The sequence below is a fragment of the Corvus hawaiiensis genome, chromosome 3 (assembly GCF_020740725.1).
Source record: "Corvus hawaiiensis isolate bCorHaw1 chromosome 3, bCorHaw1.pri.cur, whole genome shotgun sequence".
Classification (NCBI taxonomy): domain Eukaryota; kingdom Metazoa; phylum Chordata; class Aves; order Passeriformes; family Corvidae; genus Corvus; species Corvus hawaiiensis.
In genome coordinates, this window is record NC_063215.1 from 34,206,709 (window position 1) to 34,221,363 (window position 14,655).

Here is a 14,655-nt window from a genome sequence, read left to right on the forward strand (position 1 = left end):
CCACAAAAACCTACTGGAGTATCTTTAACTCCACCCACACTTAGGATGGACAGCCTGAAACATCTGTAGTGTAAGAAAGCAGAACAGCAAAGTAAACAGGGTAGGAAGTTCACAAGGTTTCAAAAGTTGGGGGGGGTCCTATGGACACAAGATAATTTTCAAGTTTCTTGTGGTGACAAGCAAGAGTACTAAAAGGACAGAAGCATGTGAGGGTGCAATGACAGAAGACGAAAAAAGGCCCAACATTCACTGACTTCAAGACCAGTTATTCCAGTCAGCCCCGCAGTTATATCCATTTTCAGAAGCGGAATCAGGCCCTCAACCACAAATTATATTATTCAGTAGCATACTTGACAATTTGCCATTTTGATACCTCCCATAAGGAATAAGCAAAGGACAACAAGTAAACACCAAGTTACCTGGAAGGCATCATCTACTTGCAACTATATTAAAACACATTTCAGCCCCAGCCCAGAATTGGTGTATTAAGAGGTCACAGGTGACATTTGGGAAAAACACAAATTGCTTTGCCATGGTTGACCTAGTTAAAATTAAAGGACTGCAGCTATCATTTTTTTGTCATTGCATGTATTAGTGTCAAGTCTCTCGCTGCACTCTGCTAGCGCCTGTGGAAGGCAGGCAGTAAGTTGTCGACGAGGCTCTCCAGCAGCACGGCCTCCCTCAGCCGCCCACCCCCCGGGGCCCTGCAGGGGCGGGAGGGGGCCGGCTGCCACCCTCGAGGCTCAGCCCTCCTTCTGCCAGCGCCGGAGCGCTCCCGGCGGCCGCGCAGCCAAGGCTCCGCTTCCAGAGGGCACGAGAGGGATAGAAAAACCCTCACAGCACCGAGCCCGGCCGCTCAAGGGCCGCCCAAGTTTCTCTCCCTGGGGGAAGGCGGTCTCACTGCCGGCTCCCCGCCGAGGAAGAGGCTGCCCGCCCCGAGGCGCCCGGAGAGCAGGACTCGGACGGCGACGGGAGTCCCTCAGCCCGGCACGGCTCCCCCGGCGCGGCGGGGGCCGCGGGCGCTCCCTTGGGAGGCGCCGCCTCCCACCCCCGGGGGCCCTGCCCGGATGGGCGCCGGAGTTGGTACATACGGGTCTGCCGCGGGAGGCGAGGAGAAGGGTGTAGTTTGTTTTAAACATGGCTTGCCTCTCCCCTCCTCCCTTTTACCTCGGAGCCATCGCTCCGGCGCGGCGGGAAGCGGCGGCGGCGGGATCCGGCCGCCCCGGGTGGGGGCTGCCTCCTCCCCGCCGCGGCGCCGGAGTTTGCGAGCAGGAAACTCCTCCCGCGGGGGCCAGGGGCGAAGCCGCAGCTGCTGCAGCGCTTCTCCCCGGCGGCGGAGGGGGAGGAGGAGGAAGGTGGGGGCTGGAGTTGTGATAGCGACTTCACCCCCCGGGGAGAGGAGCGACGCCGCCCCGCACGGCACCGAGAAAGTAAACAGGCGGCGGGGAGCGGCGGGGTGGGGTGGAGGGGGCTTGCAACAGGCAGCAAAATGCCCAGGCTCGGGAGCCATCCGCGAGCCCCAGCACGGAGCGGCAGGAGAGCAGCGGGCGCCCCCGGCCCCTGATGCGCGTTTCACCCGCCGGCCGCCGCTCGGTCCCCCGACCCCACCCGGGGAGGCAAGACCCGCCGCACACCCGGGGCGCCTCACCTTTCTCTTCGGCATAATGTCCCTGCTCCGGGCCGCCAAAGTAAAGCGGCCGAAAGAAGCTCCGGCAGAAGCGCGGGATCCGCCCGGCGGTGGCGGCGGCAGCGGCGGCGACACCGGCGTGGCTGGTGCCCGCAGCTGTGCCTGTGCCCGCGCCCGGTGCCCGCCGCGCCGCCCCGCCGCCCCCGGCGCCCCGGCAGCCCCCGCCGCCAGCGCCCGCCTCGCCGACGGGGCGGGCGGAGCGGGGCGGCCGCAGCTCCCGATTGGCTCCCCGGCGGCGCCGCGCCCCCCGCCCCGGCGGCAGCGGCTAATCACGGGCCCGGGATTCTCCATCAGCCGTCGGGAAGGCGAACCGGAGGTCTGGGCGCGTCGGGCAAGTTGCGTGCGGTGAGCGGCGAACAGCATCCGCTCACAAACCCCTGCAGTGGTCCTCGTACAGGTGCATTATTTCAAGCTGTTTAAATTTACCTTCGTTTTTTCCTTTCACTAGGTTCCAGTTTCCCCTCCTCGACTGAAATCCGCCGCAGTCTTTCTCCATCGCTACTGTTCTTCCTTTTTCAGCCCGGGGGGTTGTTTTGCCGTGTAAATCCATTCATCCTCCAAATGCAAGCATTACATGGCCCTGATAAATCACTAGCAAGACAAACTAGTGCCGCTGAGAGAAACACTTCATTACGAGTTGGGGTAATCAATTCTTCATTTGACGATCAAATGCCACCTACCTTTTTTTTTTTCTTTTAGTTTTAATGAGAAAAATAAAAGTGATTGACTTGTCAACGGTTTGAAACTAAGCTATTCCTCTCAAGTACCTGCAGAAGAAGCAGAACAAAAACCAAAGGTTTTCCAACTGGTTGGCCGCCTGCCTTTTGGCCAAGAGCTGTAGTTGGGCTGCACACATCCTTGTGGCAGCTATAGGCCTCATTTTCCCTCTTTACCTGGGGGCATTTGAACTCATACCTCTTGTTCTCCCACAACGTTATTTTGACAACAAACTACAGTATCTCTGAAGCAGGAGAGGTTAGATTCTACTGTTGATACAGTTTCAACAGCTTTGTTTAGCTTGAACAATTTGTACTAATTAACTAATTTGTACTAATAATTCACTGGGGCAGGAACTCAGCTGGGTTTGCTCCCAGTTACATGTGTAAACCACCAAATTAGGGAGTCACACCCGCTATAGAGTTTACATGCTATTCATGTATATTTAAATAGTTTGTACAGAGTGGTATAGTTCCACATGGTAAGACTGGAAACACGGCCTTTAGCAGGAGATGCCTGTGTTAATCAGAGATTCAGGCCCACCTTATATAGTGTATTGCCTCAGTACTGAGTAACATCGGAAGGAAACAGGTTGGAATCACTCTGTAACTTAACTTTTCCCTGTTTCTTTTCCCACCTGTTTGCCAGCATTTTCCCCAGGTGTCTTTAATGGATGATGCAAGCAACCCCCTACAGCTTCACTGTGGACCATCCATTCAGAAAGAGAAAACAGAGCTAGGCCTCTGTTAATACAGATTAAATGTCATCCACAAGAGAATTGTGCACAAGTGCAGTGCTTTATTCCTATGCCATCCAAAAAGTTTGGATTAATCCCACATCTCATTCCAAATCAAAATAACTTGGGTGGGGGGAATTAGAATTTTTGATTAGTTCTGTGGCTACCTTCCTCATTTGGTTATATTCCTCTTCCATCTTTTCTCCCTACTTTTAGACTTGCAGGATAATTCAGGTTGAGAGGAGTCTCAGGAGGTCATCAGATAAAACCCTCCGCTCAGTTAGAGCAGGCAGCTGAAGACTTTGTCAAGTTCAGAATATCTCTGCAAACACAGATTCCATCATCTTTCCAGGCACCCTTTGCTGGTTCTTTCCCTGCATATGCATAAGCTCAATTCTAAAACTGTCCCCCACCCTATTTCCACACTCACTCCAGTTGCTTTAAATTTGCAGCTAGAAGACAGCAACAACAATTCTATGAGAGCAGTAGGAGCCTGGTAACAGGCAGAGAGGAAGTGCAGTAAACTTGAAGAGGTAATTTTCCCTGGATTTATGGGAAAGGGAGAAGCAATCCTGTTGACACTTAATTTATAGTTATCTACAACTAATGAGCAGTATGAAGGAAAAGCAAAATTTTAGCAGTGAGACAGCAAGAGAAAGAACTGGTAGAGCTGGTAAGTTATTTGCAGATGCCTTTTTTCCTCAATTGAACCAAATTCAGGTTCAATGGAAACATTGCACCTCAGGGTGAAATCATTCAGGAGAGTTGCTTGATGGGTAGAAGAGCCCAGTTGGTCTCTTTCTTCACTCTCTCAGTATTTTCTGTGTCAATAGAAATTTATTCTGTTTGCTTTCTGTCACTGCAAGTCCTGTCAGATCTCTGGACAGTGGCAGGTTATAGGTGAAATTCCTGGAAACCTGAGAATAGCAGCAAGTTGGTTTTCTCCTACCCATATACTCATCCCTCTGTGTCTGTGTGATGCTTTCTCTGTAACAGAATTTATGTTCAGGCTGGCTGGCCTGCTGCTACAGCTTTCAGTTAAAAAGCACAGGAATTATCAGGTGGTTTTTTCTTTCTGCAGCTGTTGTCTTTTTCCATCATACCTGACCTGCTGGTGTTGAAAGATGACTCTTGTCTGAAAAGCTCTGATATTAACAGGAGAAACACTGTAGGTTTTCAGAGCAAAAAGGCAAAAATGCTGCTTTCCAATATGCGGTGAAAACTTCTGTACCACAGATGTAGGCCATGCTAGAAAAGCCATGTTTTGACCATATTTTTGGTTGTCATAGAAATTAGTTTATAGCTTAACTTCACAACTGCTTCTATTTATAAGTAATTAGGGGATGCAACTGTAATGCACCACCACTTTTCTATAGCATTTAGGAGGGACACAGATGAAAGTAATGTAGCCCTACATCACATTTTGTGTCCAAGGGATGCTGCTTGCACTACAGAGCCACCCTGAAATATAGCCTTGGAACTGTCAAAAGGGACATTACTGTCATCAGTTCCTTTAAATGAGTATGTGGCTGTACACAAATAATTCCAAATGGTAATGATAAGGGGTTACGGATATACAAACTAAGCAGTCTCATCACACTTCTTGTTCCACTCTTTCAAACATAGGCACTCTGAAGTCTGGTAAATATATTATTATCATTATCAATGTCTGGCGCTGTGTAGAAATTTCTGTTACTTCAGAATTGTTATTTTTAAGCAAAAATAACCTGTGACAGCTTTCTTTGAAAAGAAATCTGTCATGCAGTTCAATTGGTAGGAAGAAACTTCCATAAACTATTTAAAATAAATTTCAGAACAGCTTTATGTTTTATCTTCAAATAAGAAAAATGTTCAAGCACTCCACACTACTATTATGATGTTTTTCAAGTTATTAAGCTTTTGGAACATGTTGTAGTACTCAGCAAAGCTGCTTCTATCACTGTTTCAGGGACATCTCCACCACCTCAAAGGACAACAACCACACTTTAAACCTCTTGAACTTTCATTCAATAGTCCTCTGCACAAATACTACAGGGAATAGCAGAAAACAGATATTTACTAGCTAGCTACTACAAAGCAGAAAATAAAGCCAATTTTTCTACTATACTAATCAAGAAAAGTTCAGTCTGTTCCACACATATATTAGGCAGTTAAATTTGGAAATCTGATTTTTTTTTTTTGCCATTATTTTCTCCTGATTATTTGCAGAAACCGAGCCTCTGGTGTACACAGTTTCCATACAAGTCAAGACAAGCCTGATCAATGACGGTTGGAGTAGAAGCGGACTAACAACATATACAGCAGAGAACTTGGACTATTTTGGACTTTTTCATGCTATGATCAGCCGATTAGTTGTTAACATTCAAAATCACAGACACAGAACTTTTAAGGTCACAGAATGATTGAAGTGGGAAGGAACATCTGCAGATTGTCTAGTCCAACCCTCTGTTGAAAGCAGAGTCAGATACTGCAGGTTGCTTAGAGCTGGATATCTTCAAGGACGGAATCTCCACAGCTTCCCTTTGCTGCCTGTTCCAGTGTCTGACCACCCTCACAATAAGTGGGTTTTTTACATTCAGATGGAATTTTATCAGAGAATGAGAGTTCAGTGACTAACAAGTCTGCTAGGCCTTGATGCATCAGTACAGCAGAAACACATCCTGGAGAGTCAATTGCATATTGAAGTTAAGTGAGAAGCACACCACATGGTTATCCAGCCCATTGTCAAATAAGGCAGCTGTCTGCCGTTCAAACTCTCTTACTCTATTACATAATTCCACGAGGCAACTTATGGCCGATTATGTACAAGCTCATTGTTTGGCATGATTTGCTGAAGCAAGAGCAAAGGCCTTCATCTATCTCAGCTTCAGCAACGCCACCAGCCGAGGCATTCTAAATACTAATATGAACGCTAAGCTGAGACAAATAACATTATCACGATGTTTTTTCTCTTCCTTGTTTAAGGTCTGACCTGTTCTGCTTGCATACGGAAGCTGGGCCAAGAAAGATTCCACCTTTTGAGATAAATTAGTATTGAAAGTAGTAAACCTTGAATTAATTAAAGAGTCTGATTTCAGTGACTCAGGAATTCCAGAGAAGTGATTCTGTCATCTTAAACCTTCTGTTGAGTAATTCTACTTGAAGTAGCCTTATGTTCAGAACTCTGTCTTTAGTTCTATGTTAGCCCTTCCTGTAAGTATACACTCATGTTTCCAGTGTGATGTTAATATTTGATTTACAAATGCAGGAAATGTACTTGGAATACACTGGTTTCCACATTTATTCCTAGCATGTCTAAGTACTTCTAGAATGAAGTAGCTAAAAAAGTTAGAAAAGAGAGGCACCCTGAAGTGTTTTTTACATTGGGGTTTACATCAAACAGGCAGAGGAAGACATGGCTGCTCTTCAGAAGGCTTTAACAAAGGTCTCAGGTGTTGCTTCACCTACCACTAAACCAGGTGAAACCCTGTCAGGTCTATCAATATACCAATTTATGTGGCCACACCCTAGTTCACTACTTATCAAAGTGGGTTAGGTTAGAAACACAAGTATTTGGAGGTATTTAATTAATCAAACCACTTTAAAAAATGAGGCTAAGAGCATAAGAGATATAGTGAGGGGTTTGGGGAAATGCTAAGCTCCAGCTAATGAGGCAGGGCAGTAATCTGTAGCTGGGGCAGTAGGTCTCATTTAGCTTCTGCCAGAACTGGCTGTACTTGGACTACAGCACTTGTCCTGCCTTCTTGCTGTCAGACAAGAAAGCACCTGCAGTGCTGCCCCATTTCAGTGGCAGTTTTGCTAGGTCAGGGGACCCCTCCACCCCTCTGACCATAAAAATGCTCTGAAAATTGCTGCCCTCAATTCTACTGGCCCAGTCTTTCAAAAAGTCACTCTCTATTTCAGTTTGGGCAAACCAAAATGCACCTGCAAAGACCTGTCATCGAAAGTGAGTAGGCCTGGCTCATTTCAACACAGGTTGGTTGGGGAGCAACTGGACAAGTTACACTGGCAGAACCTGGGAGGTGGAAATGTATGGTGGGGGTGGTAATGAGCAGCTAGGGGTTCCCTAAGTGTTCTTCTGGTAGCCTAGCTACAGCCAGAACTAGCTGTGTGTACACAGGAAACCAGCGTCCCTGAGCATCCTCTTTTGTTCATGGAGAGAGTTGGGTGGCTATAAGACATAGTTCATCCTGCTAAGGTTCTGAATCACCCTTTGAAATTGTAAAATGCACATAAATATAAGAAAGTGATTCATAAATCTAGATTATTATTTTTCTGATAGTCTAGAGAAGCATTTCCATCACAGTTCTCTGAAATACTATATCTGATTGACACAAACAGGGGAAAAGGTTTTTTTAAAATTAATAAATTTTAAGACAAGTTTAGGTTAGTGATAGGTTCTCTGCTAACATACAATGAGAAAAAAAAATTATCTATTGAGTATTTTCTGTCCCACAGCATTAAACCCTGCTGTCAATAGTAAGAATTTAACTGTAGGGACTATTACTAGAAAAAGCCAAATTAGATCAGCTAAAATCTAATCGTTGTTAAAAAAATTTCTAAATGTGGTAGGTGTACATTTATTTATGTTCCTAAAATGTAAGGAGTTGTGGGGTTTTTTTGTTTATGCACTGTATAAAGTTCATCCTAATTGAAAATGTGAGGAGTCCACCTTGACTAAAGACAAAATGCTGCTACAACACAGGAACAATGTTTCTGAACTTGTAATTTAATGACACTTTGAACAGCTCAAGTCAGAGCTCCTACTGTTCTGTTGAAATTCTGGACCAGCTAAACAAAACCAGCAGTTTCTCTCAATCCCCCATTACTAGCTCTCTTCAGTCTTTGCTTAGATTTTCTCTGCAATCAGTTCATCTGCCTCAAACTAAAAAAGTAGAGAGAATGCAAAAGAACACAAACTGTAGCTGCAGTGGTCTGGCTCAGAGCTCCTGAGCTTGCAGCAATGAAATTTCTCTTTCCTTTACACTGAGGCTGCATCTGCTTCTGGGTAAGAATCTGCTGTCAGATGTTAAATATGAAACAGTCTTTTGTAAGGCTGTACTAGGGATGTAGAGGTTAGTTTACTGGCTATTTTGTAGCAAGGAAGTATTGTAAATATATAGTAAGTATTTCCATTTTCCTTGCATATGTTTTCCTGGGCTAACTGTGCTTATCAGTTTTTGTGTGTATTTAATGATAAATATATTAATAAATGATTGATTCAGCTGACAGGAAGAAAAAGACAATGCAATGGGAAACACTGTCAAATAAGGCCTCTAAATAGACCGGGTAATTTAAACGGGAAATCCTAAATCAACTGCTAGATAATGTAGTAAGTAAACATATTAACCTGTAAGTAAACATATCAACCAGACAGAAATTATGTCATAAATTACGTTTCTTGATTTATCACAGTCCAGTCATAGCACTCAAGGAACAGTTAAGGAAACTCAGGAAATAAAGATAATGGATAATTTAATGGAGTTTATATATTGCAGCTTCTAAACACTTATTTAAAAAAAAATAAATTTCCAGAGTGCTACTTTAGAATCGTCATTGAAAACCATTACTGCAGGAATGTGTGGTTCTGTATAGTAAACAGTATACAGTCATTGTGCTGAAAAAGCATTTGAGCATTTGTTGGTGAAATTCTGTCACTATTAAAAAAACCCCAAACAAAAAAACCTGTATATGTGTGCAGGCACGGTATATTCTAATGAGATATATTTATAACAATTCTGGCATGTTAGATATGGCTGTATTTACAAACCTTTTTTTGCTTTACAGCATGCTTGCACACATTCTTTAGGGTTTTTTTTAATGTGCAGATCGTTTTTTTCCTGAATTAGTCTTATAATTATCCCTCCTAGTACAAACAGATATGAGAATATAATTAGTCCATCCTTTTTCTGCGACATGTTGCTCCTAACGCCTTGAGGTAAGTAAAACCAAACAAAACTGAAACAAGCATCACCACCTCCCAAACCCAGTGTGAAACTTTGTATCACACATTGTCTTCAAATCCAGGAGACATCATTGGTGGGATTTCCCAAAGATTTGATGTCAACTATCTGCTGCCACTGAAGACATTGAAACCCCTGCCTTTGATAGAAACAAAGTCAGGCCAAAGCTGAGCCCTTCAATAAATCTTTTCCGTGACAACTGCAAAGATATAAACCATTTGAAAATATGAATGGTACTTAAAATGTTTACAAACCTGCCTGATTCATTCTGTAGAGGCCTTGAAACTAACAGAACTAAAAACAACCCAGTCTTCCTGAAAATTCATATTTCTTCTATTCCCCAAATGCTAAACTATTATCCATTGCAGGCATTGCTATGCTAGGGGAACCTGTGCAGCTGGGTGAACAGTGGAAGTCAGCAAATACAGTAATGAGTGTTTTCAGTGGCAAGCTGAAGGGATCCTGTACTTGCTGATTTAGACATCTGGAATTTAAACTCTGGAGAACTTCAGTGAGAAGAGAGTTATCTGGAGTTGACTGATGATTTCTTTTTGTTTGTTCATTTTTGTTTGAAAAACAGGTACCACAGCTGAGGCAATGTACCTGGTATGAGCTTTACTGATGTAGCAATGCTAAAGTCAGAACTTTCTAACTGAAAATTGCAGAGGCCTACAACATATATCAGTGTATCTCATACTGCCACTTTATAGAACTGGGTTTTTTCCAGTGTGGTGATGATGTAAAGCCTTAAGAGATGTTTCTGGCATGCTCTAGTAGGTGAAGCAATCACCCCCATGGGGATCAGCTTTGTACATACAACTATGTGTGTCCTGGGTTTAATTTCCTTAATCCTAAGTGCCAGCAGAAGTTGTGATGATTGATTTTGAGTGTTCACAGTGCAGTTTCCAATACAGATGTTAAAGTATTAAAAGAAGTTGGTAAACTGAGCCTAGCTGTACTGATTAAGTCTTCTTAGCTCTTGTGAGAAGAAATCAAAGCTGCTGGAGGTCAGTATGCTAATGGCTTCTGAAAGCACTTTGACATTGCACTTTGTAAAGTCAAACTGCCTCAGTGTTTTGCTATAGTACCTCTAAATGCCAGAGACAGGGAGGCGAGGTGAGATTTTTCAGCTATACTGAGTGCCATTTATCTTTAAAACTTTCCTTAAATTAGGATGTAAACTTGATTTTATATTTAAACATACAATTATTTATTTATGCACATCTATACAATATGTACAACATGTAATAGAAAATGTAAAATAGTATACATTACCTCACATATATTGTAGTATGTTATTGTAATATATGTTGCATATGACATATTGTACTTTAGATACAGACTAAGATATATGCAAAAAAGTTACATTGTTGATTTAAGGTCTCTCTGGCTTCTTAACTGAAAGTTTGTCTTAGAAAGGAAATTAATGGGTTCACAGCTTCAAGCCCACATCTGCAGCTTTGTCTGCTTCTTTGCTTCCCTTTAAATACCTTATCTACAGCTATGTATGCAGCTAGATTATGAAAAAGAAATTTGCTATTATCACTGTTACCTTGTAATGCAGAGGTAATATTCCTGTTGTGGAAGCAGTGTTCCTGAACAATGGTGTAACACACCTTATCCTTCATGCTTCAGCAGGAAGCAACTAGCTTTCAGTCAGCTCTGCTTGTCAGCCCAATGTAACACTCCTCATTGTGTGGGGAACATATAGACACGCTCTCCACCACTGACTAAAAACATTGTCAGGTTTGACCATTACACCGTGAGACATGGAGAAGAGATGCATATGAAGAATTAAATCCTATCCTTATTAAAACTGAGGGGAAAAGACACCCCAAACCTCTCACTGAATTATTTAGGCTCAAAATTTCAAAGCGCAAGATACAGAACTATTATCCTCTTTTTCCTTGGAGAAGATTGTTGCAGTGTAGAGTTCAGATATATTCATAAGATATATCAAGACATGAAAAGACCTGTAGTGTTTGCCCTTGAAATGATACATATTCTCAGGACAAAGGCAATACAACCACCATAGCTGAGAGATCAGTATCTTTCTTGAGAGCTTGCATCTATATCTAAAAGTAAACATCACAGCATTGAAAGTTGCAATATCTTTATCTTGTGCAGGACTTATGAAATTTTTGGGTGGAGTCATGTCAGGTTCCTGCGCTATGTGTGGTCAGAGAAAGGCAGCACTAGGAATTACAGTCATCATGCTCTAAGGTTTTGGCTTGCCTACACCTAACCAGTGCTGATGGTAATTCCAGCTCTGCTCCGGCACTTAAGGCACTCAACATTATAAGAGGAATGTCTCCTCTCTTCATGATGTGTGGCAGCAATGTCTTTTTAAGACTAGGAGCTGATTGACAAACTTGAAATCAGCGGTCTTTTAGCTGTGTTGTCTGAACATCTGCCACCTGTTGGAGCTGCAACTGCCAGTAATTTATCACCACCAGAGAAATGAAAAAAGGTCTTTGAGTTCCACCCAGTGGAAAAGAAGATGTGATCCTAGGCTTCAGAGCCTTAGGTCCATTACCCAGGAGGGGGGAGTTCTAGGTTTTTAGTTTCTGCTCTAAGAACTCTTCATGAATTTTCTTCACTGAATGTTTCTTATAAAATGAAGAATTGTCAAAGCAGAGCTCATATCCGAGATGTTTCTCTAAGGCCAACTAGGCTTCCTGACTATATTCCTTCTTTCTTCTTGGGAAGATAGAGAAATATCACAATTTTGCTACTTCAGCTGGTGCAGATGTGACATAGGTGAAATGCTTCATATACGCCTTCAGAAGAAAGCTGAAAGATTTGTTTCAGATTTTCACTTTAGACTTGGACATATCCAAGTTTGAGGCCTGAAATAATTGATTTCCTTTTTTTAAATTATTTTTTATGGTTATATCAGTATTAAATTTGATTCACATCAGCTGGATTTAGCCAGCGTCACACAATATGGATGAAATGTCAGAGAACAGAAAAATGAGACAAACAATCTCATGGCTGAAAGCTGAAGTCAACAAAACCAGTTAATAACAAGGATTAGCTCACTTATGGAGCAGATAAGTGAAGAGTGTGCTCCAGTTTCAAAATTAAGATGGGAACTTTTGCCAGAACGTATATGTAGCTAAGTTACTGGATTGAGGGACAAGAACCGCAAGATGAATTCCCATAGTTCAGTGCTAAGATTAATGTAAACTTTTATGGACAGTGCCCTGCTGAAACTCTAAGACCTTTATGCTTTTCTGAGGAGACACAACTTGCTTATTCTGCCTGTGCCTGGAACTGTTTTTCAGGTCACTTATGGTTTTAACTGCACTGCTGTCAGCCTTTACCCTGGATGGGTATGAGTCAGCTCCAAACCATAAACAGTGTAGCCATGGTTAGCAAGCCTGAGCTACTAAGCCTTTGCTGATGGCGTGGGCATAACAAGTTGTGCCTGCTTGGAGCACAACCAAAGCAAGCTCATATCTGCTTGAAAAAAAAAAAAAAGTCAACATACCCTCTCTGTTCTTTTCCTGCTTCCTCCCCCCACCTTTCTCTTTCCCTCTCCCTTTTTCGTTCTGCCCCATCCACAAGAACACTCACAGAAACTTCACCTATATAAGCCCTCCACCCAGTTCCAATTCCTGAATGGGATCTCACAGGGCACACGTTTGTTTAGAGTGGTAACATGCGGCAATGTTTTGGTATGAGGCCCCTCGTGCAGTTCCTTACAGTGAATTTGAACAAAGAGCAGTTGTTATATTCATCCCTTTCAAGAGGGTTTTACTCATTTTTGCCTCATACAGCTGACTGAACCCAGAAAAGGGTAATGTAGATCATGGAGGAGAAGCTACAGTGCTGAGATCCAAACACTTTTTGGGGAGTTCAGAGGGGACAGACTCACCCTAAGTCTCACTTAGGCCATGATGGCAGGATGTCACTGTCCCGCCTCTCACAGCACAGACTCTGGCTGCAGAAATGTCAGTAGCAGTCCTGCTTGTTATTGACAGTAGCAGCCAATGATACATGAATTTTGAGTGACTTTTTCTGTGGTTACAAGACCTAGGTTCCATGGGCTTTTCTCATGTGCAAAAGAAGAAATAGGTTACTCTTTCCCTAAATGTTCTATTAATCTCTCTTTTCTTCCACTAGCTAGGTGCTAACTGTGTTGTACATCATCTTCTGCCATTTCTCTGGCACAAGCAACAGGCTGGCACAAGTCAGTGGAAATTCAACATTCATTAAGGTTTGACTGTATTGCCTGTGCATCACCTGTCTCTCTCTTTTTTTTTTCCCCCTAAGATGACTGCTTTCATGAATGAGACTAACAATCTTACAACAGGAAGCCCTCCATTTTAGACAGCTAAGCTACATAAGCTGCATCCTGGCTATCATTGCCTTGGATGCCTGGGATTTAGTTTTTCTGAGATTTGGGGATTTTTACCAGTGGGTTTTGAAAAGCATCAACAATCTTAGTCACCTACACACTTACAGGAGGACTGTGTTCTCAAAGAAGCAGTACTTTTTGACAGAACAACCGTAAAAATGCTGAGTAAAAGTAAAAGGATCATCACAGAACGCACACCTTTCTCTTTTTAAAATGTATAATCCTTACAGGAGATTACTGGTGGGTGAATATTAGAGCTGGTCTGCCTTCTAGCTTGAAATCTTGTTTTTCAGGCAAAGCTGTCTTCTGGCAAATTAAAGGAAATTGAGTTTCTCAGGATTCCGTTTCCCTCTGCAGAGGAGAAACTGATACAAGAGAAAGCAAGCTCACTTATTTCTCTGAATTCTTCCTAAATGTGTGTGTATTTGTGTGTAATATTTTTAACCTGGTGGCAAAACCCAACACATCAGGTGCAGACCCCAGAATTTTCTTTTCTTGTATTACCTATGTCCCAAGGAAGCACCAGTAAGGAAAAGATGGCTCTGCCTCATTCACTTATTCCTGCTACCTGCTGGATGCCACAGGTCCTAGAGGTTCACCCACATGCTCTGTACATTAGTTAAATGTGAGAGAAATAAAAGTGCCACTGTTCTATTTGGAAGATACTTACATAGGTCCACTATTACAGCATAGTCATAGTCTGTAACAAATACATTGTCCATAAATTCATTGCAGTCAGGCAGTGGTATTCCCATTGAAGAAAAGGGAACAGAAAGAAAGTGTAAATTAAATTAAATTGCCCAACATTACATATACCCATGGTCATGGAAAATGACATTTGTTCCCTGGAAGAGCAAGGTTTGATTTGTTTCACAAGCTAAAATAGTGCATCAATTCATTTAATAAGCCCCAAATTGTTCCTCAGCCCTTTGATCTCTAGACCAGTACCTTGTTATGGTGGAATTAATGATCACATAGTACCTAAACCAAATATGGATTTCTCATGCCTGCCAAGTAGATATAAAAATTTCACAGTATTTGGACTAAAATGGACAGTCAGGGTTAGCAGATGAGTGCAGAATTCCTCACTTTCAAAATAAGTTTTGGGGCTAGGAAAAGTCAGTCAAAAAAACCCTCAAGTCTCACATGATGTTACCTGCTGGAGAAGGTGAGAATTCTGTTCCTATAT

The 14,655-nt window shown here is 42.9% G+C and overlaps 1 protein-coding gene and 1 long non-coding RNA gene across 4 annotated transcripts in view; one reads left to right on the top strand and one right to left on the bottom strand.

Annotated features, from left to right (window-relative positions):
• Positions 1 to 1,839, bottom strand: part of HMGN3 (high mobility group nucleosomal binding domain 3) — a 23,321-nt gene extending 21,482 nt beyond the window's left edge. For both annotated transcript variants that reach the window (XM_048297641.1, XM_048297642.1), the window contains exon 1: positions 1,649 to 1,839. In XM_048297641.1, the coding sequence (XP_048153598.1) occupies positions 1,649 to 1,663 (15 nt within the window). In that variant the 5' untranslated portion in view covers positions 1,664 to 1,839. The remainder of the gene's footprint in view (positions 1 to 1,648) is intronic.
• On the top strand, positions 772 to 8,369 carry LOC125323071. 2 transcript variants are annotated; one of them, XR_007202352.1, is made up of 4 exons: positions 772 to 1,083; positions 2,136 to 2,329; positions 3,593 to 3,673; positions 5,349 to 8,369. It is a non-coding gene; the product is annotated as an uncharacterized LOC125323071 (long non-coding RNA). The 2 variants fall into 2 exon arrangements; XR_007202353.1 differs by lacking the exon at positions 772 to 1,083 and adding an exon at positions 1,910 to 2,032.
• The last annotated feature ends 6,286 nt before the right edge of the window (positions 8,370 to 14,655 follow it).